This window comes from Leuresthes tenuis, unplaced genomic scaffold (assembly GCF_036924035.1).
Source record: "Leuresthes tenuis unplaced genomic scaffold, fLeuTen1.0.hap1 SCAF_21, whole genome shotgun sequence".
Taxonomy (NCBI): Eukaryota; Metazoa; Chordata; class Actinopteri; order Atheriniformes; family Atherinopsidae; genus Leuresthes; species Leuresthes tenuis.
In genome coordinates, this window is record NW_027325375.1 from 24,828,813 (window position 1) to 24,845,358 (window position 16,546).

General features: G+C 39.7%; 2 protein-coding genes across 4 annotated transcripts in view; both read right to left on the reverse strand.

Moving 5' to 3' along the window:
- Window positions 1-90: 90 nt before the first annotated feature.
- adora2b (adenosine A2b receptor) lies at window positions 91-13,528 on the reverse strand. The gene is made up of 3 exons (XM_072375679.1): window positions 13,429-13,528; window positions 12,822-13,284; window positions 91-820 (listed from the first exon to the last, which is right to left on the reverse strand). The coding sequence occupies exons 2-3, from the start codon at window positions 13,217-13,219 to the stop codon at window positions 91-93; spliced, it is 1,128 nt and encodes a 375-aa protein (XP_072231780.1). The 5' UTR covers window positions 13,220-13,284; window positions 13,429-13,528.
- A 909-nt stretch (window positions 13,529-14,437) lies between these two features.
- The window catches only part of specc1 (sperm antigen with calponin homology and coiled-coil domains 1), a 66,521-nt gene continuing 64,412 nt past the window's right edge, over window positions 14,438-16,546 (reverse strand). For all 3 annotated transcript variants that reach the window (XM_072375676.1, XM_072375677.1, XM_072375678.1), the window contains one exon: window positions 14,438-15,758. In XM_072375676.1, coding sequence (XP_072231777.1) covers window positions 15,669-15,758 — 90 coding nt within the window. In that variant the 3' untranslated portion in view covers window positions 14,438-15,668. The remainder of the gene's footprint in view (window positions 15,759-16,546) is intronic.

Genomic DNA, 16,546 nt, shown 5'->3' on the forward strand with positions numbered 1-16,546 from the left:
CTTCACATATCATACCCCAGTTCTGTAAACATTAGAAACTTCTGTGAAAATAAAATTCAAGACTCAGACCACAGATGATACTCTGTGACTTTATAGCAGAGGGTCGTTGGTCGTGTGGATCTGGTCTATGTTGCGTCTGCTGCCGTTGGAGCGGAGGTAAAGCTCCTCCCTGCGGCACAGGAAGTGCTGGGCCAGGATCTTACGGAAGGTGTTCCTGAAGTCTTGGATGCGGTAAGCGTAGATGATGGGGTTGACCGCAGAGTTGGCGTGGGACAGAATGATGGCCACGTACATGACAACTTCGGGCTTCTCCAGCTCCTTGTAAAACAACGTGAGGCAGTTGAGGATGTGGACGGGCAGCCAGCAGATGGTGAACAATCCCACGATGATGGAGAGGGACTTGGCAACCCGGATCTCCTTCTGCAGCAGCCCCTGGTTTTGGCTGTCACCGTTGCCCACACACTTGAGCTCAATCTGTCTCAGCTGCTTCCTGGCCACAGTGAAGATCTTCACGTAGATGCCCAGCATGATTAGTAGTGGCAGCAGCACGCAGACGAAGAAATTGAAGTAGACCATGTAGCTCATGTCTACCACGCTCTCAAAGTAGCAATGGAGCTTGCAGCTCTGTGCTACGTTTCCTCTGTCACTCAGCCCCTCTGTTAGGCCACTGTTCGTTGTGCTGTTCTCCCCTGTGCTGTTCTTACATGTTACGTTCTTCAAGTTCCACCCAAAAAAGGGAATGAGGCCAATAACAAAAGAGAGGATCCATAAAACTGCGATGATCTCTCTGGCAGTCTTTCCCGTCATCAACTCCTTGTACCTGGAGGAAACATAGTAGAGCTATAATCAGAAGCAGAAGGCGATATTATCATCATATCTCACATTTTGTCAGACATTATATGGATGACTTTAATCTTGTGAGCCAGCGATGTGAAGATGTGTCTGAACTTGCACAATATGTACTTAGATGTGACATTCCTGAGACAGGAGGACAAATCCACTCTGCAATTTGTAAATAATTGAGACACTGAAGATGAAGTCCCAGAGAGTTTTCCATCTTTCGGTTTGCTTGCAAAAGCCATGTAGATGTAAATGGCAATAACACAGAGAAAGCTGAAGCATATCAGAACAGGAATGAGAAGTAAGAGATCAGGTTGTTGTGTCTTAGATTGCAGTCGATGAAGCAACAGTGGCAAACCAATACTAGAAGAAAAGAAACAAAACAACCTAAAAAGTGAAGATCCTGCAAATAAATGAAAGAAAAATGTATTTGAAGATACAACAATAGTTTGTACTTTATAAGTTGCACATATGTTCTTTGTGTAAAATATTGATTTTCAAAGCATTTCCCTAAAATGTAATACTGAAAATATCTAATGTGCAGAAAAAGCCAACACATGTATTTACAGAACTACTGTAAAGCTGCTGTTGTTTTTTTGGAAATCATTTGAAAGATAACTTCTACTATCAACAGAATATCCTGTGAAGATGCTTGTCTGCATCCTGCTGTCTTTGCATGCACACTTGCTCCTCTTTCAGTTAAAAAAAAAAGAAGAAGATACCTCAGAGGAGTCACATGACATGCTGTTTTTTTATTTCCCATATTGTAGAGTTTCAACATACCAGCTGCACTAAAGTCTGCGCTTATGTTCCTCCTGAGTACACAGCGTCATCAGTGTCAAAATGACAGTATGATGTCAGCTGCTACAGTATCACCAACAGCATCTCACGTCCATGCATGCTGAGGTGTGAGGCTAGTTCCCTAACAGAGCGCTTACACTCTTGAGAAATATCAAATCAAACAGCTTTGATAGACTGTGTTGTACTGCCACTAATTCCTTTAGAGTCTGAGTAAAGCAGAAATAAAACAGATTCTGAGTTTGTCTGACTAAAGTGTCATGAACCACAGAGCTAAATGCAAGCGGTCAAAACAATCAATTGAATTAAATTTGGTCTCTGCTCTCAGATGCTGGGGGTGAGTGTGAACAACACCATGATTGACAGATCTGTTTAGCTTAAATAAAACACAAAGGCAAACAAAACAGATAAACTATTAAACAAAACAAAAAAAACTTTTTCTAACCCATAAACTCTTGCTTTTGGATTTGCTTTTACAGTTTTACACACTTGGCAGAACAGATTTCTTCAGACCTGACACCCAAAACTTGTAAATCTAATCATCAAGCAACACTCAGAAAAACCTCTGACTCTTCATCTAAAGTAATTTAGCTGTGCAAAGCCAGTCAGAATAAAAGACATTCATTACACGCTACATCAAATTTCAGCTAATGTAGCTGCTGAACATGTTTATATCGTATACTACAGCCCGTTTTACTTATGTTTAAAAAAATGCAGAAATAAAACATGACTAAGCTGTTTAGACTCTATATATACCAATCAGTATAGTCTTGGATGCCTGAATGAAGGCCAAGACTCTTCTTTCCTTCAAAATTAGTCTTCAAGAAGTCATTGCTGCTTTTTCACACTTAGTAGTGGCACTTTTTTAAAGACCAGAACATGGGACTTCCACATTGACAGTTCTGTATAGCAGCAGAGTAATGGACTAAAACACTTATATACATCACTTGGTAAACATAGTTTTTCTCAATTGTTTAACACATTTCTTGAAATTATGCACAGATTTCGCAAAGCTCCAGACATAAATCCAAACTGCACTCTCAACTAGAGACCAAACTCCTCACTCAAAACCAAACATTGCCTTCAGATAACCCTCAAAAACACAAACACAACTTAGTCCAAAACCCTGGGAGCTTAAGTGTAAAACAATTAAGTAAAAACCTGCAACAAGTAATGGTTCTGCGGACAAAAAGCAGTCATGATAAATGCATATCCTTCAATGCTCTCCAACCACAGTACAAGTTAAAAGCCAAAACACTGTAAAGTATGAAAGAAACACTTAAAAGTAAGTGATAAATGTAAATACAGTGAACAGAAAAGTCATTCTGGGTAGTGGATGTTAGATTCAGGCTAAAAGTTAAAGGGGACTTTTCACATCACAGCAGCTCAGACGCTCGATCATTTTAAAACTTTGCTTTAACTCTGGTTGAGTGCCAAATCCCCCCCCCCCCTTATTATTCATTTTATCTTTTTTTTTATGCTTTACTGTTTTATTCTTAACTAATATTTATTCCTGTTTTAGAGGCAGTTAATTATAATTATTTGCTTGGCTTGTACAGCACTTTGTTAAACTGTTCTTGTTTTAAATGTGCTGCAGAAATAAAGCTGGACTTGGTCTGTGTCTCGTCTCCTTGTCCTTTTTATTCTTCCTCCTCCACATCCTGATGCACATCCTGATGCTAATCGTGTTAGCAACTGAGAATGCGTTTAGAGGTTTGAAAAGAGAGTAAATGAGCTCTGAAAACTGTGTCAAAATGTATAAAATAGTTAAATGGTTTTGCTGAAAGGGAGGGAAAAAAGTGGGCTCAAGCCACTGGGAAGTTGATTCAGAAAATGACAACAAATTCTCATTAGTAGTTATAGTTAACTAAAGACAGACACAAGCTAATAATAATGAAGAGGAAACTAACTTTGTTGCTCGTGCCTTTCTTTAAATAGATTTATTTTTCAAATTGGAAATTCCCAGTTGTTAATGCATCATCAGTAGGCAACAGTTGTTCAACGACTACAATAAAGCCACTTTCAGTTAAAACTATTTTACATTACCGAGTTGTGAACCGAACGTGTGGGTGTCATGTGTGAATCACCCTCATGGTGCTTTTCTGTGATATTTTGAGAGGGAAATCCCACCAGACTACATATCTGTATCACTCGGAGCATGGCACAAGTGTTAACTTCTCAGATTAACGGACAGACAACAAATCTCTGAGTTAAGTTGATGATCAACGGCCGAAAAGATTCAGATCACGTTATCAAATAAAGACATAACAGTGTTATGTTTTTATTTCCTCCTCCACCCTTTTGCCAATGATAATTAGGTAAATCACTGAGTTGTTTTTGCATCATCTGAGCCCATTGAACGAGAGAAAACCACCAACGTGTTTGAACTGTAGCTGCAGCTTCTGTCCGACCATATTTCAGTATTCTAACTGGTTCCATCCATCACTGTTTTTCGTGATTCTGCAGTTTCTCTTCAGACAAACAGCTGAGACGGTGACATCAGGTGAAGTTTTTCTCCATTTGATAACTTATGGTGATATGACATTATGTTAGAAAACTGACTCCATAAACATGTAAAAATGAGAAAATACAGTGTGCATCGTGGATCGCTGAGTCACCTTCACAGTCATATCTGAATGTAGGCAGAGGAAGACTAACAGAGAAGTGACAAACGTCTGAATGTCATCGCTTTAACGGATTAATGAGAGCATCAATGTCACCATCACATTTCTCATCTTCAACAAAAGGCAGACAGATGGAGCAACAGTGAAGCCCAGCGTTTATTGTAACAAAAACGTGCCTTAAAGAGTGGTCACCACTGTCCATGGCTGACGAGGGAAATGTGGGTTTGTTAGAATAAAACTGCCAGTTAATTATTAAATATCTTCCTTTAACTTAAGTCTGATCCACAGTTTGCTGTATGTGCTAAAGTGCCCTCTTAGGCTCGGTACTGTATCCTCTATAATGTGCTTCAAAGATTATTGAGTATAATTCGTGTCAACATTTACATTTACATGGTGTGCCAAGCTGTACTTATGACCTCAGAAGGGGTACAGCCTGCCGTGGAGAATCTATCTTTGAAGACATGGTGGAGAGAAGTGCAGTGGCACCATGTCTCAGTGATATTTTTACCAAAATATATCACAGACGTTTCATAACAACCTAAAAAAAAAAACCAAAAACCAAAACACTCTCACAGAAAAAAACAAAAACGGCATATTATGTCTCTCGTAATCTTTCTTGGCTTTTTTCCTTTTTGTGGTCTTATGTTTGATTGATTTGAAAGACAAATTGCACACTGACTAAGCATCTCCCTAATAAAGCCATGGCAGATTGAGAGGCATTCTGAGTCTCTCTGGTGTCATCCTGACTGTCCCCATCACATGAACAGCGCTACGAGCAAAACACTGTTGTTTCCTCAAAGTGATTCAGGGGTGCGGCCGCGTGATCATGACTCTTATACATGCTCATAGGCACACACAAGAGTCAGCCTGGGTTGGAGGTGTCACAAGCAATCCATCTGAGCTCAGCTGCTGCACAGTGCATGAAGACAGCAGCTCTTCACAGCTGAGACTTTTGTAGGGAGGCTTCGTATTAATGAGCTGTACCTCATTTAGGAATCATCAGCTTATCATGAAGTCATCTTTTATCAATTATTATTATGAATTAAATATATATATATGAATCATTTGAGTTATTTACAAAGTTGTTGCTGATAAAGAACATTCTGTAAGTGATCACATTTTGCTGCACTATCAATGAACATTAACTTGTTAATTGGTAACACTGGCAAACATCATTAAATATAACTTAGCTTTTTTTACAAAGCTACACATCCTCTGCAGCCACGAAGGCACCCCTTCATAATGCTTCTGCAAAGTGAGAAATGCAGGACAAAATCTGCAGCTCTTGCTCTGTGCAAAGTGCATCTCAACCAAACTAACCCAACCAGAGTCAGTGTATTGACAGAAAGTGACTATTATGGTGGAAGTGGTTCTTATGCTGTTACCCATACAGATTGCTCAGGCAAACAACAACACATTTAAAACTTTGACCTGCTGAACACTATCTGCACAGTTCGTATTTCTCTGACTTTTTCCATATAACAGCAGCAGGGGCAGGGCCCATTTACCCCACCCAACCGACCAAAAATAAGAATAATTAAAAAAGAACACCAAATTTGTTCAGATGTAAAATTGTAAAATGATTTTTTTTAAGCATAAACATTCATTGGATTGAATTATATGAATAAAATCATAAATATATTTAATATACAGGTTAAACTGGAGTTAAAATGAACAGATAAACCAGAAAATAAAATAATGTAATAAGTAAAATTCTACTGGAGACCAAACTAAAATGTTGGCTCCAATAAAAACAAACACACAGACAAAGAAGTGAAAAACTACTTAAATTCACGGATGAAGCCACATGATTGAGCTGAGCAATGCATAGCTGTTATCTTCTCTACTTTTTATGAGCAGGTCAGAACACTTAATTTTAGAAACGACTCCTGATCTTCTTTGATTAATCAAGGGTTACAAAAACACTTCTACATGGCAGTCATCCCGGCACATGCAAAAAAGAATGACCAGAAAATGAACTATTTGCTCTTCAGCTATGTAGAAAAACAATAATGAGATTTTGTTCAACCCCTGTGAGAATGTTTGTCTTAGCCCGGCCATGCAGAATTTTCCTGCCACCAGTCATGTGTCATCTTGTCTGCTTGGAGTTTCACTGATGCTACATACTGTTAGGCTCTCACATTCACAAAGAAAAGGCTGATAGCCTTAAGAACTTGACATTGTAAACAACTGAGGGAGAAGACAAAAGCTCTGCAGACACAAAGAAGCACAAATCACACATCCCCACAGACAGCTGCTGGTGGGGCTTCACATAACTGAGGGTAGATAAGGCTGTCTTGATGTGGGGAAGGAAGTCAGAGGTCATAGAAAAGGAAAAAGTCAGCCAGTCCAACCTGGCATCAATCTTTTTTTTTAAAAATGATAATATCAGGCTGTAGCTACTCAAGCAACACTGTCTGGTTCTAGTCTTTTCAAGTCAAAAATAGAAATTTGAAATAATTGCAGCTTCAACCTGTGAAGAGTGATGAGGAAGTGGGTTCAGCATGGCTTTGGTCCCGCTTAAGTCTGAGAGAATTTGCTAGTAAAATGAAAGTCAGGTTACTGTAGCAACACACCCTAATTCTTAATCATAAGCCAGGTGCTTTACATGTGTGCTTTAATGATTCTAACATAAGTTATTCACCAGTGGTGTCTCAGCCCCACTTCTGTCCTGCGGCCCCTGCAGCGAGGCTGGCAGGCTGCTCCGAGGGCTCTGAATAATACAGCACACTGCACAAAGACGCAGAACTCATCATGGCCTGAACTTTTCTCATCTCCACAACTTCCTGCTGTTCTTCTCCATCAGCTACTCCCTCTATATTTTAATCACAAAGTACAACAACATGCGCAGGATTAATTTCCCAGAGGGGCCATCTCCTGCACATCACTTCCAACTCTCTCTTTTATCCGTGGAGACAGGGAACGAGCAACTGGCTGAATGGATTAGCTTTGGCATGACGACAGCATTCTGGCATTTATCTTTGTTCTGCTTTCTTCTCCAGCTTCATTCTCCATACAGCACTTCTCGCTGTCGCTGAGCTTCCGCCCCATGGCTGCTGACCTATGCCAGGCCACACACACACACACAATCTAAACACTCACAACATCCGCTTCGATGTCCGGCTGTGTCCACAGCCAAGCTTCAAAAACAATCTAACAGGTGGTCGCTCACTCTGACAACACAGTAAGTTGATATTCACTTCACCCGGCCTGTGTTTGCAAACTGAGCTCAACAGTCTATGCATCATAAATTCTATTTAAAGTATAAAGTATGAATTTGTAAAGCAGAGAAAGGAGAGCTCGTTACACATGTAATCTTTCTCTACATTTTCATAGAAAAGATGGACCCTTCGCTGGTTCAGTTACTAAAGTAAAACTTCACAGGGTCGGTTCTGTCAGCTAGTATCACACATATTAACCAAGGGAAAATGTAATCTATTTCATTTCTGTAAATTTATATCTTCATTTCAGGGGTTCAGCTAATTTAGGTTTATATGTTTTATTGTTAAAGTTTTTTTTGTTGTTGCTTTATTTCTCCTTTTTTTTTCACAGATGACAAAATTCTTAAGTTTAGTTCCTGTTATTTCAAACCTCCCCTCCTAAAGGGTCAGCTGAATAACGTGCAGCTTGCAGGTTATATATACACACACATTTCTGGAAGCAAAGTTTGAGAAGTTACTGATCAGTTTCCCGTTTTTCTTTGAGACCTTAACGTAGACAACCAGAATAAATGAGGAAGTGGCCTCTTCCCAGAGCCCTTAGATGTCATAGTGAGGTTTTCTAGAGATGACGTTAACTATTATTTCTTTTTTGCGTTTTTTCTTAAGTATTGCGTTAGTGCAGGTTGCAAAAATTGTAGCCTTTCAAGCACAGAGAACGCACATTTTCTCAGCCAGCAGAGCTGATGTAGCTGCTGCTCCTGCCTGCAGTCACTGTGAAGGTGGAAGGACAGATAAGACTTCACAAACACTTCTGGAGCAACACTCATTTTAGACAAGAAGATTATCTCCCCCAAGATTTTGAGGGCAGCAGAATCCTGTGAGATTAATAGCCACTTATATTTACATCAACAGCAGCCAGCTAAGACACTGGTGCAAGAAACTGGGGAAGCTATAGTAAGGAAGTAATGAGAAATCTCCCTTGACAGAGACAGGAACTGCACACTGTCTTATTTTAGTTTGTCTTTCATTTCTCTCTGATGTTTTACCCCCCCTCCCTTGCTCTAGCATCGTAAAACATGACATCTTTTTTTATCAAACAGCATGTAGTGTGGCTAATAACAGCAGGAGAACATTTTTATACCGGTGGCCATGCTGAGACTGTAACTCTCATTGGGATGGCACAGAAACTGATGAATGTAGCGGAACGCAATGTTTATTCAGCCTTCAGTTGATCACATGTCATCAGTTTCTTGAGTTCAATTTTATGGATAACTGATAAAAGTATTCATAATTTGAAATTTAAATCACGTAAAATAACTACAGATACAGATTGCTCAACAGCATGTAGTATTTACTTCTGAAGTTGTTTTCATTCCTGCAATCTTTCAGTGCCTATACAGAAACTTCAACAAATACATGGCTAAACTGGACCCTCACCGCCTGTAAATCTAACAGCTACCTAATATGTAATAAGAAACAAAGAACACCTAACTATGTGGAATAAGTTAATCTAAAGATTATGTCAGATAAATACAATTACTATGTGCAAAAGACAAAGGCTTTGGCATGAAAACACATATTTGATTAAACAAAGCTCCCAGTATTTTGGTTTGAACTTTCTTACAAACCAAACTGCTTGGAAAACTCAGTGAATTATGTTTCTTTTAGTTGTAGATCATGTCTGTATTGACATGCAATGAAGCAGGAAAACAACAGGACAGAAAAAAATGTCTGACATCCTGTTTTTCTGCATCTGTAACTAGCATGGATACTTCAAATGAATCTGGTTTTTTTTTAAACATGGTAATAATAATAACCCACCAACTGATGCTCAGGCTCTGCTTTTGGACCAGAGCCTAAGCCGGGCTAAACCAGCTCCCCACCCCCATTTTAACTTTTTATGCTGAACCAGCTGTCTCCTTAGTGCACAAACTGGAAAGTGTTATCAAAATTTCCACTTATAAAGAAAAATATCAGCATGTAATTGAGAGAAATGTAAAAAAAAAGAAGACATTTGCCACTCAAGAAAGCCATGAATCCCTCACTCATCATAAATCGGACAACACTAACATGGAGTATTTTACTTTGGTCCATAATCAATCTACACAAACTTAATTGCTTTGAATAACATTGCACTTCATTGTTTTCTAGCTGTAGTCTCTAAATCTGATCCCCAGTGGTTTCAGGACTCATTGACTGCATTTGTTGCCGAGAATGATGCTCCCTCACTCCATGTCTGTATGTTGAAGGGGCCCTTTTCCTCCATCATTGTCAGGGAGAGGAATTCATAAATATGGATCAGTTGTTCGAGGTCCAAGCACCACTATAGCCTTGTCTGCTCCGTTAACCCTAAGTTTACCTTTTTTTTCTTCTTTCTTAAGTCTGTGCCACACCACTACATCCCAACATGTGCTAAAACAAAAGAATGACAGTCCATTACAGCTGTGAAGCTTATATCTGTTCAAATCAGCAGCCTAAGGCAAAATGAGGTGTAACAACAGACAGGCAGCACTGCTGATGTTGAGGGAGACAGTCCTCTGGGATCTATGATGTGCTTAAGTTTATCTCTGAACATGAACAGGACAGCGGGACAAAGAAGCTGGAGGGTATTTTTCTGAGAAAATAAAAACAGTGAAGCTGGGGGTTTGAGGAGAGTGTTGAGTGGGTGTGTGGCTGAGTTATCTCATGAGGTTTAAAACATCTGGCCTTTCTCTACCACTAAAACCATTTGCTAAACACTTTTATCTGAGACAGAATCATAGCCCCACAGGCCTGCAAACTGGTCAAACTCACATACAAAGGCCTGCAGATGTGTAATTTGAGCTCAACATACACACACTAATGTTATTATCAAATGTACAGCAAGTGTTATGAAGGTGGGAGCGGGGCTTTTAGTGCAAAGTAGTTATATAATCATGTGTACAATTTCACAGTGTGAACTTTACCACAGAATCTGTGTTTCTAGCTAAAAAAGCAGTTAAAGTCGTGTTTTCTGTGATAAGAGGTGAAATGTGGTGGATTAATGTTACATTTCAATTCATAGGTCAGACATAGAAGGACAAACAGAGGACTTTACAAGCCACTTAGATGGTGGCGGGAAACTTTCATCCAAGGCTAGTGTCAAACTGTCCTTTCTTGCCAGCATTTGAGTGTAATGGAAATGACAGCACATCTCAGCCCCCACAACCTCATCCAATGGCAGAGTGTTGCTTTAGAAAAATAACCTGACAGCTCTCTAACGTTGTGTAGCTCCAAAAACAACACCACCTGCAGACAGACATTTCCCATCTGACAATAAAGATGGTATTCTTCAATTCATGGAAATATCAAGCAGCACACCGCTGTCCCTGCAGGCAGCTCATCTGCCTGTTTCTGTTTCCACAGGCGAACGACAAAGACAGTCAGACACGGCGCAGTGGAGCTCACTGGCCTTTGCAATCAGGTCCAGTGGAAGTGTGACAAATGTGGCGTGTATTCATTTCATGCCTTTTGTGTCTAGTTACACAATCCTGTTTAAAAAAAGCGGTGAAACATTGTGCAAAATGTAAAACACTAAATGTCGTGGTTTGCAAATCATAAAAAAACCATATTCAACTGAAAACAGTATATTTTATAACTTTTTTGTTATTTAAAACAAAAACATTTGCGCATTTTCAACAAGTTGGTAAAGACGCAACAAAAGATTTACCTGATGGAAGAGCTCAAAACTGAGTAGGCTCACACAACCGAAACATGAGTAAAAACAGTCACGAGAGGCTTTCAGGAGTAATGATGGAAAGAGATTTGTGACCCTAAAAGGCTGCTATTTCAGTGGAACATTCTAAGGAATATCTACAGTACAAAATAGCATTAAATAATTTGGAGAACACTCTGTACAGAAGGAAAAAGGCTGAAATCCAGCATTAAATGGTCAGGATCTTTGGCAGCTTCGTATTAAAAGCAGACACAACTGTAGTAGTTTTTACAGAGCTCACACTGGTCCTTTTTATATCTACTTTATTCCGTTTGTAACTGTGCTCTGTTGATTTTAACCTCTATTTTGTTCTTATAACTTGTTTTTTTCTTTTTATTTCATTCAGGTGCTTTCAGTGTCTGTAAGTCTCTTTTTGTGTTACTACATGTTGTCATCAGTCCCTTCTGAAGCACTTTGAATTGCATTTGTCTGAAATAAAGTTTGATGTAGAGAGAATAAATTGCCACATCCACAATTGCAAGATAAAACTCTTCCACACCATTGCCTTCTCTGAGCACATTTACAAAGTAATTAGGTGAAGTGGAAAACGTTTTTTCTTTATCTTTATACATTACGAAACTAAATATTCACCCACCCAGAATACGTCTTTTTCTGGGAAACCCTTGCTTATTTTAGCAAGGCAAAGCCAAACCACATTCTGCACATAATAAAGGTGCAGGACTCTATAGAGGGTTTGGGTGCTGAACAAGCCTGCAGTCAGGATTCCACACACAGTGAAAACATTTGGCACAAAAGTCCAAACTAACTCAGAGTTTTGTTTCAAACATGTTTCTGGCACTTAAAATTAGCATTTATTAATCAAAAAGGGTCAAACTGGCATATTGGTATCGGCATCTGATCTGTGGTTTTTGTACTTCTGCATTTCAGTGAAATGTAGAACTTTAAAGTAATTTGCAAATCATTTTCATTTCTATTTTCATTCATGCAGATCATGATTGTTTTTCTTTTCAAACCCCAGCAGGCATCAGATAAAATGTGTCCAGCCTGCTGAGCTGCTGATCTACTTAAAGAAATCCCAGTACTCAGATGTAGATCTGTTGGGTTTCTGAAAGTATTTGCCACCCAATGTATAAGGGAGGCATACCACCCTAGATTATAAAACCAAGGTAATAAAACAGACACTTCAAGGCCCTGGTTATATTCTGCTCAAACTCCAGATTTTAATAATGTCAGGAGATGTTTTATCTTACAATACCAAGTTTAGATATTAAGCAAGCAATTTTTGCATGAAGCAATAAGCTTTGTGGGAAACTCATCCATAAGGTCAGAGCTGATGCTGATCTTCGTTCCCTCTTGGCTATAGAGGATATTTGACAGCACCTGCGGGCTGACAAATAATTCAGCTCATATATGAAGATGGAGGGAAGTCCACATTTTTCTGCTCGTTTATCACATTTGATTTAAACAGCGTGGCTACCCTGTCTTTAAGTAACAGTGCTTTTATTGGATGAGGTTCTTGAAGATAGTAAATCAAGTTGATGTATTCAATTAGAACAGACTCTGATGAGATCTTGGTAAAGTCAGATTTTTTTGGTTTGAGGTTTCTTTTCTTTTTTTAACCCTTATGAATTTGACCATAATTCTACAGTGAGGGGAAACGCATTTTAAGATTAAAAGCCACTTCAATGACAAGGTGACACTCACCTAAGTGGAATCTTGACGGCCAGATATCTATCAATTGCAATGGCAAGAAGACTAAAGATGGAGCTCTGAGTGAGTACCAAGACAAAACAGGCGAGGAAGAGGCATCCATAAAAGTCCAGATGTATGCCGATGCTGATGGTTATGGCAAAGGGGATGGCGAGGCAACCGACCAGAATATCAGCCACAGCCAGAGACACAAGAAAATAGTTGGTGGCGTTCTTCAAAGTGGTGTTGATCGCGACAGCCCAGCACACCAGGACGTTGCCGGATATGGAGAGAACAGCAATTACTACTTCAATCACGATGTAGAACGTATTCATCTCAGCAAAGTGTGTTTCGGGGCTGAAAACCTGCAGGCTGCTCAGGGAGACAGTCATCCTCAACACTTCTAGTCCCATATAAGTGAACGAGTTTCTTTGCTGTAAGCCAGGAAAACTCCACAAGTGGCTGCAGATTCTGCCATCTGTTGAAAGGAGAGATCACTATTTAACATGCGGGGAAGAAGCTGGAACTCAGAATTTCTGCTGTAAAGTTCACAAAGCTTTAAATTATGCTTAATGATGTGTTAATCATTTTGCTCATTGCACTCGATTTTTTTGTTACTCACCTTAACGAACCTGCACATCGCCTCTGGATGTTTTCACACCTACAGCGACCGATCTGAAGAGAGCTGAAGCAGCATCCGTGACGCACGCAGTGTCACACAACTTCCCGACTACGGCACTTTTGAAGTAGAGGAGGGAACGGAAGAGGGGGGGGGCTTTACTTTCACAGAACAGCCACGCCCCACCACACACGCACATACACTCGCATGCGCTTAAAAGTACAGGCGAGTGGAATTCCAAGAGAGAGTCACCGGTCATTCGTGCGTAATTACGCGCCAATTAAAACGCTTTTAAAAACGGCTCCACTTGCTCCCTGCTGTAACGCAAACGCCTTCTAGTGAATGTAGAGCACGCACGCGCTTGACAGTTGCCAACATCTGGTTTAAATCAGGCCAAAATCGCGGACTCTCTAGGGGAAGCAAATCCAATCCTAAACCTCGATTTCCTCACATACTTACAGTATTTGAAGAACATTTTTTGCCTTCCGCTTCTGACTGAGGTGAAAACAAGCGACAAAATTGAAAGCAAGTGTTTATACTTTATATGTACTGTAAATATAATTATGGTTACATAAATAAAAACCTAAATTATATAGTTATTTTAGTGTTTAAAAAAACTGTCCTAACGATATTGAAAGAAATGCTTTGTCTATTAATCAAACAGACTTTTGCTATCATTGATCGCAAACTATGATTGACTCATTTGTAATCTTCCAGAAGCGTATTTTGTTGTACTTACATCAGTTGTTACTTCATGGGATCCTGCAGACACGAACAGGACTGTGTTACCGTAAAGAAAAAGGTGTGCTGTGAAAAGCAGGCAGTGTTCCCACAGTCTCAAATGTTCCCATCCCTGGCACAAAGTTTTAATGGGCACAGTGGGAAAGCTATTCAGTTTCCATGAAGCAGCACATAAATACTTTAAAACCACACAGAGAAGCTGAAGCATTCACACACCTTTGTTTCACACCAGGAATAAAACACAACGGCAGTGGTTCAAATGAATCCTTGTCAGTCCTTTATTGAGCAAAAACCATCAATAGGTCTCCATATTGAATATGTTTCAGTGGAAAACTGCATATATTTTTGTCCACATTCTCACTCTTTAATATGCTTGTCTTGTAAATAAATAAATAGCAATCTTATCCTTCAAAATCAACAGGCATTTGCTGTATGGAGGCATGTCAAAATTATACCACAGAGAAACTGTGTCTTCAACTCTTACAAGTAAAACTTATTTTCTCCTTCATAATTTACTACGGCAAACTGAATACGGACACATTTTGCAAAGCAGCTCCAGTACCACAGTTTCTAAGAGAATGTTGATGGTAAATGTGGAGAAAAAAAACAGCATGACGATTGGATACGATCAGTCCTTAACGCTGTGAACAACCCAAACATAGAGATCAATCTGTCTTCATAAAAAGATTTCTACAAAACAATTCAGCAATTCTTTAAGTGTAAGATCTATTCATTGTGACATCACAGGTGGCAGCAAAGGCTTATGTAATCCCATCTTTTCAAAGACAAACCAAACAACTCAATTAGGCTTCAGTTAAACTTAAAGCTGTCAGTTTAAACATCCTGTGCTCTGCAAAGTAGAAATCAAAGAAGACTTCAGCTCAAGCATTCATTTCAGCAGTTTTACAAAAAGTTATATCCAGACTGGTCCAGTCATGACTGCATGTTGATGACTGACAGACATCACACTTATATCATGCATAGATAATCTTGTATAAGATGTGTTTTGGCACATTTCTAAGAGGTCAAATCATTTCTAAAAGACATTAAATTCATTATCAACGCTGATAGTTAGATGTTACTTGAGGAGAAGTGTTGACAGCACAGAGACATGAGAATGAGTCGAGTAACAGTTCAAACAGCCTTGCTACTGAGAGACAGTGACAAAATGCTTGTCTATTCTTTATGGATGAAAGATAAAAATGGATCCAGTTCTCATCCATTTCTCTCATTGTGCTGTCAACTGCTACCAAGCATCCAAATCAGTTTGCCTGTGAATCAGTTTGTCTGTAAATAAAATGCTCTTCTGACACTTGCAGCTTGTGAAAATTTCAATCTTTCCTGACGGCAGCGTCGTGTTAAGAAACTTCTTGGTCATTTCTTGGGTGTCAGACTTGAGAGCGGTTAGCATAGCAGCTTTCATCTGGTCTGAGAAGAGAATGGAGTGCAGATAGATGTGACAAAAGAGTATTTCTGATCTTCATCTCCAGCTTCCCCACAGGTCAGGTCTCAAAGTACTTGTAGATCTGGGAGACATACTGCATGACGCTCTGCCAGTCCGGCCTGTCGGTCTTCATCAACTCCTCAATGTCCTGTTTGGAATAGAAAGAGCAACAGTTGCACTTTCAAAAAAGTATTTAGGAAGAAATTATAATAAAAATGTAAATATATGAGTAGTGAGAGCACCAGGCATCTTGAGGAAAGCATCTGCTAACTGCATTCATGGAAATGAATCCCTTTAGACCAGTCTACAACAGAGCAAATACACTATGTTGCCAAAAGTATTCTGCCTTTACACGCATATGAATTTAAGTGACATCCCATTCTTAATCCATAGGGTTTAAAAGGACGTCGGCTCACCATTTTTAAGCTATAACAGCTTAAACTTTTTTGGGCAAGCTTTCACTCCAGGGAACGCGTCTCCACTGCTCTAGAGTCCAGTGGCAGCGTGCTGCAGATGTTACACCACTGCATCCAATGCTTTGCATTGCACTTGGATGCAGCTGCTCGGCCATAGAAACCCATTCCACAAAGCTCTCTACGCACTGTTGTTGAGCTAATCTGAAGGCTACATGAAGTTTGGAGGTCTGTAGCGATTGATTCTGCAGAAAGTTAGCGACCTATGCACAGTATGCACCTCACCATCCGCTGACCCTGCTCTGTCATTTTCGTTGGCTGAGTTGCTGTTATTCCCAAACACTTTCACTTTGTTATAATACCACTGACAGCCAACTGTGGAATATTTAGTTGTGAGAAAATTTCCCGACAATACTTGTTGCACCAGTGGCATCCCATCACGGTACCATGCTGGAATTCACTGAGCTCCAAGGAGCGACCCATTCTTTCACAAATGTTTGAAGAAGCAGTTTGCATGCCCAGG